Source organism: Mobula hypostoma, chromosome 6 (assembly GCF_963921235.1).
Source record: "Mobula hypostoma chromosome 6, sMobHyp1.1, whole genome shotgun sequence".
Classification (NCBI taxonomy): Eukaryota; Metazoa; Chordata; class Chondrichthyes; order Myliobatiformes; family Myliobatidae; genus Mobula; species Mobula hypostoma.
This window is the reverse complement of record NC_086102.1, coordinates 91845141-91860579: the sequence shown is the minus strand read 5'-3', so window position 1 is coordinate 91860579 and position 15439 is coordinate 91845141. Positions and strand designations below refer to the sequence as shown.

Here is a 15439-nt window from a genome sequence, read left to right as displayed (position 1 = left end):
TCACGGGTAAAGCCCTCCCAACCATTGAGCCCATCTACATGAAACATTGCTGTAGAAAAGCAGCCTCCATCATCAAAGATCCTCAGCACCCAGACCATGGTCCTTTCTCACTGCTGCCATCAGGAAGGAGGTACAGGAGCCTCAGGACCCACACCACCAGGTTCAAGAACAGTTACTACCCCTCATGCTCTTGAACAAAAGGGCATAAATATACTCATTCTATTTCTGGTGTTCCCGCAACCCATGGTCTCACTTTAAGGACTCGTTATCTTGTTATTTCATACTCTCTTTATTTATTGCTATTTATTTATATTTGCTTTTGCACAGATTATTGTTCATTGATCCTGTTTACAGTTACTGTTCTATAGATTTGCTAAGTATGCCTGCAGGAAAAAGAACCTCAGAGTTGTATGTGGTGACATGTATGTACTCTGATTAAAAATTTACTTTGAACTTTGAGACCAGGTTTATCAGGAAGCTGACTAGACTGGAAAGCAGGAGCTGTAGGGAGAGGTTGGATAAACTTAGGTTATCTTCTCTGGAGCTTTGGAGGTTCAAGGGAGACAACGAGAATGAGAGGCAAGGATAGAGAAGGTAGTTAGAATCTTATTCTCAGGGTAGAAATGCCAAATTCTCGCGGAGATGTATTTAAGGTGAGATGGAGGAAATTTAAAGGAGATAAGCAGGGCAAATATTTTACAGAGTGGGATATGCCTAGAATGGGCTGCTGGATAGGTGCCTGGAAGCAGATACCACGGTGGCCTTTATCAGGCTGTTAGATTGACGCATGAATGTGCAGGAAATAGAGGATTGTAGATCACGTACAGACAAAAGATAATTAGTTTAATATGGCATCTTGTTCAGAGCAGACATTATTTATTTTATTAATTGTATTTTTTTTATTTAGGGATACAGCTCGGTAACAGGTCTGTCTGGTGCTCGAGCCTGCAGCGCGCAGTCACACACACGCGATCAATTAACGCACTAACGAGCCTCTGGAATATGGGAGGAAGCCAGAGTAAAAGCCATGCAGCTCTGCGGGAGGGACGCGGACACTCCTCACCGCCAGCAACAAGAATTGAACCCAGGTCGCCGGCGCTGAAATGGCGTTACCTATGCCACTGTGCTGCCCAAAACGAAATATTAGTTTTATTTGTCACAAATACATCGACCCATCGAAACATAGAGTGAAATGTGTCATTTGCAACAATGACCAACACAGTTCGGAGAACTGTGCTGGGGGCCATGCTGCCGGCGCCGATATAACAGGGCCACCATTTACTAGTGCTTACCTGTACATCTTCGGAATGTGCGAGCACCTGGAAGAAAGCCCGAGGTCATGCGGAGAACGTACAGACAGCGGTAGGAATCGAACCCCAGTGGGAGATTGCTGCTGCTTTAAACAGTGATTGTATGTCAGACAGAACTTTCCCTTAATAAATCCACGCTGACTGTTCTTGATATATGGAACTCTGCTGTTCTATCAAAGCTGTCCTCAGATTTTTTTTTCATTAATAATTTCCGTGCACCTGACAGCTTTGTGAATACTTGGGCTATGCTTTTCCCATTAATGCCTATAGTCATTGAAAATTAGAAAACCATTGTAAAAGCCTGCACTATTTTTTCTCCCTTGCAAGTCAAAATAGGATATATTTATCTTGGCCGGGCTATTTATTTACTTCTTAGCTTTATTAAACTCCCTAGGTTTGTACTTGCACTAGCCAACACTTCCACAGAAATATGGCATTTGAGAATTTTCCTGTAACCTAACTTCTTTAACGCTGCAACTGTTGGAGCAATGCTCAAGGTGGGTATAAAACAAAGCTTTATGTACGATTAAACGGAACTTTAGTACTGAAACAAATCACTTGACTGAATAAATCCATGATGTTTCCTTTTGTTCTATTACCATGGTACTCCATTTGTACCATTCGTCGTATTTCATACTTTCTCCTTTATGTGGTTACTGTATCTAAAAGTATTCATGCTATTCATGGGCAGAGATACACCTTCTGACACAAAAAAAAACAAGTTGACGATCTAGCAAGAGCGGTGAACCTATGGCGCACGTGGCCAGAAAGGCAGACTCAAAAGGTTTCTGCCCCTCGGTTCTTTAAAGCCCACCCATTATAAAAAAGATTATAATGATTATCTTTACTGCCCAACTGAAGCAGTGAATTAATTTTTACACCCCGAGAGCAGCGAAATGTTTTGACAGGAAATAAATCACGCAGGTGTGGCACCAACGAGACGGTTGTGAGAACAGGTGACTTTGAAATCCTTGTCGACCTGGTGTACACATCATTATTCGGATAGTAAATGGTCACAAAATAATACTCGCTGGAAATTGCTTTATTTTTCAGGTGTCTTTTAAAAAGATTATTGTTAATGTTTTATTTTTGAATAGATTTTCTAAAATGTTTCATTTATTTTAATCTGTCTTTGTTCTATATCTATTAACAATAAAACAGAATCATCCTTCTTCCGCAAATATGTCCATAAATATTGTTACTAATTTATTAATCAATGATAATCGCTGCTCAAAATTACTGCGTAACGCAAGAGGTTTTCTTTCAGAAAACTATTGCCAATTTGGGCACGCAGTCTCAAGAAGGTTTGCCACTCCTGGGGTGCGGGTGTAGGTGTGAATACCACTCTGCGCTCATCAGTAGGGAGTTGCCATAGAGATGGTGACAGCTTCAAGTAACTAGACATCCGTATCACCAGCAACCTCACCTGGTCCTATGATACTGATGCGATTATCAGGAAATTACATTAGCATAGTATATATGCTTGTTTGGGCATCTGAGAAGATTCAAGGATTTTCTCAGACGTCTTTTTTTATTAAGTGCAATCGTGAACAATAGCCAAATCAGAAATGCTGATCAAGTCAACTAGTTCCCAAAGATAACTCTGATAGGCCAGTCAGATGGTTCACTGCTGCTCAGCGATAGAACACAAAAAATCATATGTACAATTAATAAACATTGAAAAATAGTAGAAATACTGGAGCCATGATGATCATGATGAAGTCTGCTGGAGAGAGACATTTATACACATGCTGTCCTCCATAATTCAAAGAGATTGAAGGATAAGTCATAGTCATAGTCATACTTTATTGATCCCGAAGGAAATTGATTTTCATTACAGTTGCACCATAAATAATTAAATAGTAATAAAACCATACATAATTAAATAGTAATATGTAAATAATGAAATAAGTTCAGGGCCAGCCTATTGGCTCAGGGTGTCTGACACCCCAAGGGAGGAGTTGTAAAGTTTGATGGCCACAGGCAGGAATGACTTCCTATGATGCTCTGTGCTGCATCTCGGTGGAATGAGTCTCTGGCTGAATGTACTCCTGTGCCCACCCAGTTCATTATGTAGTGGATGGGAGACATTGTCCAAAATGGCATACAACTTGGACAGCATCCTCTTTTCAGACACCACCGTCAGAGAGTCCAGTTCCATCCCCACAACATCAATGGCCTTACGAATGATTTTGTTGATTCTGTTGTTGTCTGCTACCCTCAGCCTGCTGCCCCAGCACACAACAGCAAACACGATAGCACTGGCCACCACAGACCCGTAGAACATCCTCAGCACCGTCCGGCAGATGTTAAAGGACCTTAGTCTCCTCAGGAAATAGATACGGCTATGACCCTTCAGTGTTCTTTGACCAGTCCAGTTTATTGTCAATTCGTATCCCCAGGTATTTGTAATCCTCCACCATGTCCAACTGACCCCCTGGATGGAAACAGGGGTCACCGGTACCTTTCACATTAAGCTGCAGATAATTCTGCTCACACCATGTGACAAAGTTTCCTACTGTAGCCCTGTACTCAGCCTCATCTCCCTTGCTGATGCATCCAACTATGGCAGAGTCATCAGAAAACTTCTGAAGATGATAAGACTCTGTGCAGTAGTTGAAGTCCGAGGTGTAAATGGTGAAGAGAAAGGGAGACAAGACAGTCCCCCGTGGAGCCCCAATGCTGCTGATCACTCTGTCAGACACACAGTGTTGCAAGCACACATACTGTGGTCTGCCAGTCAGGTAATCAAGAATCCATGACACCAGGAAAGCATCCACCTGCATCGCTGTCAGCTCCTCCCCCAGCAGAGTAGGGCGAATGGTGTTGAACACACTGGAGAAGTCAAAAAACATGACCCTCACAGTGCTCGCTGGCTTGTCCAGGTGGGCTTAGACACGGTTCAGCAGGTAGACAATGGCATTCTCAACTCCTAGTCGGGGCTGGTAGGTGAACTGGAGGGGATCTAAGTGTGGCCTAACCATAGGCTGGAGCAGCTCCAGTACAAGTCTTTCTCGGGTCTTCATGATGTGGGAGGTCAATGCCACCGGTCTGTAGTCATTTAGGCCATTGGGCCGCGGTGTCTTCGGCACAGGGACGAGGCAGGACGTCTTCCACAGTACAGGAACCCTCTGGAGACTCAGGCTCAGGTTGAAGACATGGCGAAGTACTCCACATAGCTGAGGGGCACAGGCTTTGAGCACCCTAGTACTGACACCATCTGGTCCTGCAGCCTTGCTTGGGTGGAGACATTTCAGCTGTCTTCTCACCTGTTCAGCTGTGAAGCCCATCGTGGTGGTTTCGTGTGGGGAAGGGGTATAATCATGAGAGCAGGGTGGGGGACTGTGAGGAGGGGTAGGAGGGGAGAGTGGAATATGTGTTGGTTGGGGGCAGTCAACAGATGACTCATGTGGGGGATGGGCAGGGGCCACAGTGTCAAATCTGTTAAAGCACAGGTTAAGTTCATTGGCCCTGTCCACACTGCCTTCAGCTCCTCTGTTGCTAGTTTGCCGGAACCCAGTGATGGTCCTCATCCCACTCCAGACCTCTCTCATGTTGTTCTGCTGGAGTTTCCACTCAAGCTTCCTCCTGTACCTGTCTTTAGCCTCCCTGATCCTGGCTTTCAGGTCCCTCTGTATTGCCCTCAGCTCCTCCCTATTTCCATCTCTAAACGCCCTCTTTTTAGCGTTCAGGATGTCCTTAATGTCCTTTGTCACCCATGGCTTGTTATTTGAATACCAAAGGACAGTTCTTGTCGGAACATTGCAGTCCACACAGAAGTTGATGTAATCAGTGATGCACTCTGTGAGCCCATCAATATCCTCTCCATGTGGCTCACAGAGTGCCTGCCAGTCTATCACCTCAAAACAACCCTGGAGCGCCTCATAAGCATGATGTTGGGTAGTGTTCTAGCCATGGTAACCTGGTTGAAGCCACGTGAGATGGTAATGATGGCTCTGTGAGCCCATCAATATCCTCTCCATGTAGCTCACAGAGTGCCTCACAAGGTTGCAGGGTGACAAAACGTGGCAGGAGCACTTGGAACTAAAAACTAATCCCTACCGGGAGAAAACAGTACCTGTTCTTTCCGCACTGTTCTCCAGCAGTTTAAGGACTAAGTCCAGCCGGAACATAACTCACAAGTGCTCTTGAAAGTCAGGTATTAACCCTACTTACCAACAACCAAGCATTGCCATCCTGGTCCCCTTCATGATAGCTTATGAAGAAGCCTGTGACTTCCCTCCCAGAGATGATAGGTGTTTGTGCACTCGACCCTGGAGGCTTGGACCCCATCGTCGCAGATGTTTCCAACCACAGCATCTGGAAGGCTGTTCCAAATTCTGATGGCACAGTGAAGGAAGCTTCTATCCAGTGTGTAGGCTCTCGCATCAGGCATAGAAACAGCATGAGCAGGCGTAGATAAACTTGATCGTGTGGTGCGCCGTCTCTCAGAAGATGAAGGCAGCATGGCGCGACGGTCTGCAGGGCTGTGGCTGGCGTGCATTTTGTATAGCACAGTAGCTGCAGCAACCTGTCGTCTGTGGTGTAAGCTACTGATGGCAGCTTCTCACGAGCTGTGGCTTCATCTACACCTATAATCCTGAGAGCCTTTGAATGGAATCAAGCTGGCTGAGGACACTCTGTGAGGCATTCATCCATGATAAGCAGGCATACTCCATGATTCTTCGTACCTGGGCTTTGTAAACCGTGGCTCTGCCCTCTTTGTCTAGTTTGGATGCCTTTTTACAGATTTTACAGATGTGCCCTAGAAAGTATTGCGGCTGGTAAGGCAACCGCTGTGCTCGGGGCTGACAGAACCTGCAGAGAGCGGTGAACACTGCCCGTTCCAGCCCGGGCTCAACGCTTCCTTCCATCCAGGTCATCTTCGCAGTGCGTTATTTCAGGAAGATTAATTGTCAACAACATCTACCAAGTGTCCATTCCCTTTTCTCTGTTCTGCCTGCTGAGAGAAGATAGATGAGTTTGAAAGCCCAGACTTAAGGAACAGGTCCCCCCCCCCCCCACTGCTTTCCGACTTCTGAACCAGTCACCTCTTTCCATATTCCCTTCCGGATGGTGCTGCCGTGTTCTCAGAATTTTAACGACCGCTCTAGGATATATGTCGCTTTGGTATGTCTTTCTGCAACACTCCAGTTCACACTACAACAGGCTGCTATTATTACCATGTACACTGATTAGCAACAGGGAATCTTATTGCACCTTGATGTATATAACAATAAGCTAATATGAATTTCTTATTGAATCAATTGGCAACCGTAGTGAATATATTTATTTTGAACAGTAGTTCAAAACCTTCCTAATTTTGTTTCTAACAGTGTTCCAGCAGCCATTATTTTACAGATAGAATCTGCTGAATAAACTTAGCATCTGTGGTGGTGGTGGGGGGGTGGGTGGGGAGGTTGTCGATTTCCCAATAAATTTTTTTCTCCCTTCGCCCCCCCATCCCAGACTGATGCTGCACGACCCGCTGAGTTCCTCCTGAAGATAGTTTGTTGTTCAGAGTCCAACCTCTGCCGTCTCTCGCGTCGACAAGTTGTTAAACTTGTAATAGGAAATGACAGATTCCCTTATTTCTCAGGTAGGCAATATTGCGGTGGCACCCACTCAGGAGGTAATCAGAAGCCAGTTTCCCCCACCCCCAGCCTCAGCAGCCGAGCGGTAGCACCCGCAGCGCTAGGAAACCCTCTTGCCTTATCAGGGCAAGGGTATCTCCCGACTGACGTAGGTTAGCAGGCTGACGCCGCGCTATAAAAGGACCGAGGTGCCGACCGCGCCGCAGAGTTTCAGCTGCAACCAGCACATAACATACCGCTGTCCGGAGAGCCTCCGAAATGAAGTCGCACAACGGCAGAAGTGCAGAGAGTTGTAAGCATCGGGATGGGAGTTGCTGTCTTTACCGGAGCGCGGAGTAGTTGGGAGGACGGGGGTGTAGACGCTCTAGTAATGTTCTTCTGAGACTAGTCAAGTTGCACTGGGAATAGATGCAAAGGTGGGCGAATGCTTGTTGGAAAGGATGTGTTTTAATGGTGGAGCAGGGTGAACCGGTATGAATTATTATCCAAGGAACTCGGTGGGTCGAGCGGCAGCGGGTGTTTTTCTTTTGGGGGGGGTTTGCCATTTTGGGTCTGACCCGAAACGATGGCAGCTCTTCCCCACTCCCCCCGATACTACTCGGCTCAGAGTTTCCAGATGATTGATTGTTCGTTGGTTGCTCCAGATGCGGCACCTGTAGACTCTGGTTTGCTATTTATATACCGTCCTAACTGTTGCTGTTCAGACTGAACTTTATTTTAAACTGAAACTTGAAGAAAATCCATACAGCCCCTAGTCGATCAGTTCTACCGACGATTTTTCCTTGCTGTTGTGTTTGCGATTATTTCAGGCTTGCTGTGTTGTCAGTTAACGTTCCGTTCTCGGTACTCTGAATCAAGAGCTGTCGTTGTCCGAGCCGCGCGTCCGCGGTGGGGGCAGGCGAAGCGATTAAAACCAATAGCCAATGTGTTTCAGCGCCGACCGAGGTCGAAGATCTGAGCGCCGTGCTGTGTGAATTTGATGCGGTGATCGAAGACTTCGCTTCCCCGCTCAGCAAGAGACACTTTAGGTATGAGGAGCACCTGAGGTGCATGAAAAGACGAAGCAGCATAAGCGTCAGCGACTCTGGTGTCAATGATCCGGACAGTGAGTATTCAGTACAAACACTGTTAAATGTGCCCGGTTTATCTTCATTTTATTTTCAGTTATAATACGGACAAGGCCCTTCCAGCCCAATGAGCCCACCAACCCACCGATGTAACACTAGCCTAATCACAGGACAATTTACAATGACCAATTAACCCACCAACTGGTCCATCTTTGGCTTGCGGGAGCAAACGCACGCAGTCGCGGGTAAACGTACTAACTCTTTACAAAAGGCGCAGGAATTGAACTTCGAACTCGGTGGCGCCCCAGCTCAGACGATAAATGTGGCAATACAAAGTTATTCTGGATTGGGTAGACCCGAACAAACCCTGTAACGGTTACATCCTGTTCCCTGGCAAGAACCCATTGTTTCTCCAATTATCTTGGGATTTGTCCTCACCGTTGCTTCTGAAGGACATTTCATGCAATATTCCCAAGTTTAGTTACCCGATGCTGCGATGTACATCCGAAATGAGCCGAGTACGCCCCTTGTCCTTTGCACCCCTCCTGGGAAAACAATTCGCCCCAGGTAGCCTTTCTAGGTTGGACACTAACTTTACCAAAGACCAGCCTTGCTGCAAAGATCAGTACAGCCAGTCTTCACACTGCCTCAACGAACCAGTGCCTAGAAACTTTGGTGACTGATGGTTGGTGGAATCTCATGGAACCAAAGAGTCCAGGTTCCATGCTGTATTAATATCCTTAACTTTTGCTCCATGGCTAAAATCATCAGCTTCCTTTCTGTCTTGCTATCAGCTGGGTACACTACACACTGGGCGCACTTGTGTTCGAAGGCAAAGATGACCCTTTTATTGATTAAGTTCGAGCCACTGATGTGGCAAAGTGGGCCCCGCCTTCCCTCCGCACACCGGCTGCATCAATTGCTCCCGTGGTTTCAGCGCAGTAGTTGTTTTTCTTTTAAACTGACAGGTCCAGGTTCACTTCAGAGAAACAGCTTCGCCTTCAGTGACGAGAAGCTTAAGAGTCCTACGGTTCCCCGTTCCAGAGGTATTTTGCTTTGTCTTGTTTCCTGACTGATTAACCCTAATCAGAGAGCTTGATTCTGTTTTAGCGGTTTTTGAGTTTTGCCTGTTGCCTGTATATGCCAGGAAAATGCAATAGTTCAAGTTTATTGTCATAATACCAGGGTACAGATGCCATAACACTGGTTTTCTGCAGCACATAATAAATTAACACTGTACATAGTACATCACTGAACTTGGGATTATCAGATAGTGGGAAAAAGCATTGCAGCTATATTTAATGTATTCGCTGTACACAGTCATTACCCTTGCAAATGTCATTTCACTTTTTTAATTAATCTTGTCTCTTGGACATTTACTGAGTGACTGACTCACACAATGGAAGTGTCCCATGTGGATATAAATAGTGACTATTAGGAGTGGTGAGCTTGTTGTATTTTCCACCCCCACCCCCACGACCTTCTTACCTGCAAGAGTTATTTTTAACTTTGTTCAAAGTCCAAGCAGGATCAGATCATGGGGCTTGGTGCTGGAGTTTGAACTGGCTTTCACCACTGAAGGTCACTTGTTCTTGGTTCCAGCTGTCTCCAAGGGCAGCAGGTTCTCCAAATCTTCTCTCAGAAAATGCCACGTGGAGAAAAGCTATACAGGTGGGAGCCCTGTGAGATCAAGGGAGGAGGCCCTTGTACGAAGTGTAGTGCTGTACTGTAATTCTCCGACACTCCAGAGCTGTTTGCAGTTGGTGTCTTGTCCCAGAACTGCTTTGGGAGGCTACAAAAGGAGCAGGTACCTCTCCTTTGGTCACTATCCTTACCCACACTTTGAGAGATCTACTAGTCACTTAATAAATTCATCAAAAGAGATTAAATCACCCTTGGCTGATGGATTGCTAGGGGACATACATCACCAGTATTGACTGTGCACAGCAAATAAATCACAAAAATGAGCTCTCATTGTGAGGTCAACTTTTAATTTCTAAATTCTCGGGATACAGTGCCAGTGACACCCCTCTCTCCATGGCAACACAAGTGCTTCTCTACAGCTTTTCTGAATTGCCCTCCAGAAATCTGCTAGCCATGTACTTTGGTCTGAGCCAAAAAACATGAAGCTATCAACATGATATTGATGCATTCATGTACACCGATTCATGATGTGTAGATACTTCAAACTACCTTAGGTGCCAGTCAATTCCATACTCAAGTCCATTGTGGAACTTGAATGATTTCATTATGACAAGTGGATAGGTGTTGGTGGAGATGACCTGTAAAATGGTTACTCTATAATACAATAAATCGGTGTTCACATTTCCACGTTTTTATAAATGGAAGATGAGCGATGCCAAACATTAAGCTAAAACTGGCTCTTTTTCGTAACAGCTAAACTTGGAGATACAAAGGAACTGGAAGACTACATTGCAGATTTGAACAGAACATTAGAACGTGAGTATTATCCCTTGTACTTGGAACAAGCATTAACATTTCTCAACATTGCTGCAACGAGGACCTCCAAACATTTTCCAGTCTGTATGCTGACAATATAAAGCAATATGTAGTCCTGTTAACGCAAGTCACACAATTCTTTACCACACTTCCCAATCAGACTGCCAAATGGAAAAGTAGTCATCTTTGAAAACGAAGTATGCAAACAGCATTCATCGGCTAATGGAATGGTATAGAAACAGCTTGAAGGTGTTTGAACAGGCTGACCATGTTATTACTAAATATTGGTAAATAAATCTAATTGTGTTGTGTTGGATGTTTCACAGGTATGTGAAGGGAAAATGATGAGCTTGGTCCTTGGCCCCGTCTGAACATTTGAAAAACATCAGCAAGAAAAACATATTCAATCTACCAACATTTCTCAATGATGTTTGCACCTTGAAATAGTTGCCAGCTCTTGCAACCAGTTAATGCATCTCAAAACTCTAGATATAATTGTGCTGTTTTTAAAAATATGAGGTTTGGGTGGGGGTGGTTGATCTTTGGACTTGAAATAGTGCTGCGCTGTTTAGGAGGGTTTGAGGAAAAGGTAATTTGGAAGGGATTTAATGAGGCCAGTCGAAACAGGAATTGCTTCGGCTTATTTCCATCATTTTAGGTCACAATGGTGCTGGCTGCCTTGTGGCCATTCTGTCTTGGGAGAGGAGGCAAAGTACAAGGCCTCCATTTAGAAATGATCTGCACATTCTTCCCACTGGGTCTTCAATCATTTTCATTACTAATAATCATTTCATATTGAAATATTTTGTAAATTAAAACATTGGAGTAAATTTTGCTAGGGTCAAATTAGTTCACATTCAAAGCATGGTACTGCAAAATGAAACTTTTTACAAGACTTCATCTGTTACCTTTTTCCTGTACGGAATATTAAATAATTACTTTTGAAATGAGTTCCAATTTACGAATGCTATCAAGTGTTGCTGCCTGACTTATTTTCAATATTTGAGATCGACAGCTTAAAATTTTCCTGCCAGTTATTGGCATTCCAAACAGACAGAACTGTGCCTGCCTTGTGTAACAAATAAAGATTGAATAACAGCTTCCTTAAAACTATTTTTAAATTCCAATATACTTGATGTAACATGGGATGTTGCTGCCATGTTTCCTTAAATGCACTGGGAAGCATATTTCTAACTTCTATGCCAAACTTCGAACCCCACGTAACATTCAGGTCCTTTAGACTAGTATTTGCATTTATCCTCCAAGTCAACACTTTCATAAGAAATGAATACCTAGGCCCCAGTGCAGATTTTCTATGGTACTACATTATTCGTTTACAGGCTATGGGCTTCCTTGTCAGTTGTTGCTCTAGTAGTGACAAGTTGTGCCTCAAATGCTTGCATCCCCTTTTGATGGAGGTATTCCCGCAGTCATTTCGGGAAGGCAGTTCTGGGATTTTGGATCCAGTCACAACAAAAGAAAACAATTTTGTATTTCTAAATTGGGATCTGTGATTTGGAGACAAACCTGCAGGTACTCGCCTCCCTGATTTCACTGCGAGCAGTTGGTCCTTTCCTAAAGTCTTTATTGACCTGGTGCATCTGTCAGGTGGACTGGACATGCTACCTTCATCCTGGGCAATACAACATTAGATTAGATTATATTCAACTTCATTGTCATTGTGCTGAGTACAGATACAAAGCCAATGAAACGCAATTAGCATCTAACCAGAAGTGCAAAAGAATAGTATTAATTACAAAATAATTGTGAATAAAAAGTAAGTGCTACAGCACACAAGTATAAAAGTACTGAGACAGTCCAATATGGGTGCAATACTGCTTAGCGCTGTGGTGTGAGGTTCAGCAGGATCACAGCCTCAGGAAAAAAGCTCTTCCTGTGTCTGCTGGTGCGGGAGCAGAGGCTCCTGTAGCGACTACCGGATGGGAGGAGAGTAAAAAGCCAATGGTTAGGGTGAGATGCATCCTTGATAATGCTTTTCGTTCTGCCCTGACTGAAAATCAACAAACACTCACATGAGCTAGACTACCAGCCAAGGTTTGTACCTAGTCTTTTGGAACAGGGCCAGACTCATGACTTTGTTTGTCATCTATCATTGAATCACAAATGAATTATTTTTATTTTAACTGCCCTTTAGAATAAGTATCTCAAATGAAATGCACTAATATTGTTTAATATTGTTTGAACTGATAAATGTAAAAAGCATTCCAAACATGGTATGGAGTCTGCCTTTTCTGTCTGGCTGAAAAAACTGAAATATGTCTGTCCCTTCTGGTGACCATAAAAGCTCAGGTTACTACCTTGAACAACAATGTGTATAAACTTTTGTTATCTCTCAACCAATATGTCCAAATTGTATAAAATGTAAAATTTTTATGGGAGTGCAACAGTGCAAAGACATAAAATTACTATAAGTTACAAAATAAATCATGCACAAAAAGATTGATGAGGTAGTATTATCAAGAGATGCAGGTGTTGGAATTTGGGGCAACAGACAATCTGCTGGAAGGGTGGCTTCAGCAGCATTAGTGAGCTTAGGAGAAAGAATTTCCAAATTATTGGTTGAAACTCTGCATCAGGTCTGTTGGTCCAAATAGAGGGTTTCAAACTACAATGTTGACAATTCTTTTCCTGCTACAGATGGTGCTCAACCTGCTGAGTTCCTCCATCAGCTTGCTCTTTGCTACCTGGACTTTTTGGTGTTTGTGGAAGCTTGCTGCACTTCCTAAATGTCTGCACTCAATTGGATTATGGCTGCTGGGGTAGCCTGCTTCATGAGCTATTTTTCATTATTTTAATCAACAAAACTTTGGAGACTGGGGGGGAGGGGGGATGCGCATGGCAAGGATTCTACTTCCTAATTTTGAAGCACTGAAACCAGTAGGGGGTGTGGGAAGACAGTTACTAACTTGTTCGTTGGCCAGGGTATTCGTCCTCTTAACAATGGATTCCTACTGGAAAGTGAGATAACACTAAAAGTGATTTCTTATCTCTTATTGGTCCTTTTGAGGATGTGAGATACAGTATTTGAGGGATTGTTTTGAATTAACCCTAAGTAATCAAAGTCGAAATTGTGTTTTAAAAACCTGTTGCTTAAGCAAAACTCTGAGGTAAAATAGCTAACATTTTCTAATTATGACTCTAGGTTTTAGTTTCAGAACAATGTTGAAGGAGTTTCATCATTAACGACAGCACTTAAATGTATTTTGTTGAGTTTATGTAACCAAAGTACTCAACAGGAATGTTAGCAGAGGAAGCCCATTACTGAGCCAGTTTAGACAGCATGGCTAAGGAGAGACACAGCGACTGAGATGCTGGAATTCGGAGCAGTGCAAAGTCTGCTGGAGAAACCTAGTGGGCTGAGCAGTATCTCTGGGTGGAAAAGAATTGTCAACCTTTGAGACAAAACCCTGAGAGGGAAATGGCCAAGATGTTAAGGTGCTGGGGAGTAGGTATGGAGGAGATGTCAGGGGTAAGTTTTTTTGACGCAGAGAGTAGTGAGTGTGTGGAAAGGGCTGCTGGTGACGGTGGTGGAGGGGGATACAATAGGGTCTTTTAAGAGATTCCTGGACAGGTACATGGAGCTCAGAAAAATAGAGGGCTATGGGTAACCCTAGGTAATTTCTAAAGTAAGTACATGTTTGGCACAGCTTTGTGGGTTGAAGGGTCTGTATTTTGCCGTAGGTTTTCTATGTTTTTATGTCTTGGGCACTAGCCTACAAAGTACCCAGGACATTTTCAAGGAGCGGCATCTCAGAAAGGCAGCGTCCATTATTAAGGACCTCCAGCACCCAGGGCATGCCCTTTTCTCACTGTTACCATCAGGCAGGAGGTACAGAAGCCTGAAGGCACACACTCAGCGATTCAGGAACAGCTTCTTCCCCTCTGCCATCCGATTCCTAAATGGACATTAAATGAACACTACCTCACTTTTTAAATATATATTATTTCTGCTTTTTGCACGATTTAAAATCTATTCAATATACATATACTGTAATTGATTATTATTATTATTTTCTTCTATATTATGTACTGCATTGAACTGCTGCTGCTAAGTTAATAAATTTCACAACACATGCCGGTGACAGTAAATCTGATTCTGATAAGAGTGGTGAGACAGGAGTCGGAGGTGATTAATATTAAGCAGGAAGTGGGCAGGTAGGGAATAGGAGGATGTGGAATTGAAAGTGGAAATGATAGATGGAGGGAGATAAATAGGTAAAACCAAGATGCAAGGCAGGTGGAGTGAGATGTGGGGGTGGTGGGGAGTGGGGAGTGTGAAAGTTGAGAATCTGATGTAATGAGATTAGCAGAAACATAAAGGGTTTCCAGTGCTGGAATCTGATAAGTGAAGCAGGTGAAAATGGGAACCATTGACATAAAAGACATGTGAGCAGAAATAGCTAATTCGGCCCATCGACCCTGCTTCATTCCAACATGGCAGATCGTTTTTCAACTCTGCCCCTCTGCCTTCTCCCTGTAACCCTTAACACCCCCTTAACCAATAAAAAGCGTATCAATCTCTGCCATAGATAGATCCAATGACTTGGGATCTATAGCCCTCTGTCACAACAAGTCCTGCAGATTCTTCACCCTCTGGCTGAAGAAATTCTTCATCAACTCACCCCTAAAGGGGTGTCCCTTTATTTTGAGGCCTTCCCCTTGGATCCTAGGCTCTCCTGCTAATTGAAATATCATCTCCACATCTATTCCATCCAGGCCTTTCAGTATCCAGAATTCCATTACGCACAGGTCCAGAGACATAATCTGCTCCTTCATATATTAAGCATTAAGGGAGAGGTTAACGACAGAAGGGGGATGGAGATGAGAATCCAGGAGATGTGGTTAAAGACTTGGGTTTCAAGGAGAAATGAAGTGGAGTCTGGGGGAAGAGCATCAATGGGGGGAGTTTCACAACTTTTAAATGCAGGAACCTTAAATTGTCAATGCTGATACTGTATTTCCCGGGATTATTTTTGATGAAATATGG

General features: G+C 43.9%; 1 protein-coding gene across 1 annotated transcript; it reads left to right on the top strand.

Moving 5' to 3' along the window:
* The first annotated feature begins 7046 nt into the window (after positions 1–7046).
* On the top strand, positions 7047–14540 carry rgcc (regulator of cell cycle). Its single transcript, XM_063051193.1, has 5 exons — positions 7047–7196; positions 7839–8009; positions 8940–9017; positions 10369–10431; positions 10758–14540. The coding sequence occupies exons 1-5, from the start codon at positions 7163–7165 to the stop codon at positions 10763–10765; spliced, it is 354 nt and encodes a 117-aa protein (XP_062907263.1). The 5' UTR covers positions 7047–7162; the 3' UTR covers positions 10766–14540.
* The last annotated feature ends 899 nt before the right edge of the window (positions 14541–15439 follow it).

Bases quoted from the DNA above. Each gene is read 5' to 3' on its own strand.
- rgcc (XM_063051193.1), top strand. From the start codon at position 7,163: ATGAAGTCGCACAACGGCAGAAGTGCAGAGAGTT. The intron at 8,010-8,939 runs GTGAGTATTCAG...TTAAACTGACAG, and splicing joins TGGTGTCAATGATCCGGACA to GTCCAGGTTCACTTCAGAGA. The intron at 9,018-10,368 runs GTATTTTGCTTT...TTTTCGTAACAG, and splicing joins TACGGTTCCCCGTTCCAGAG to CTAAACTTGGAGATACAAAG.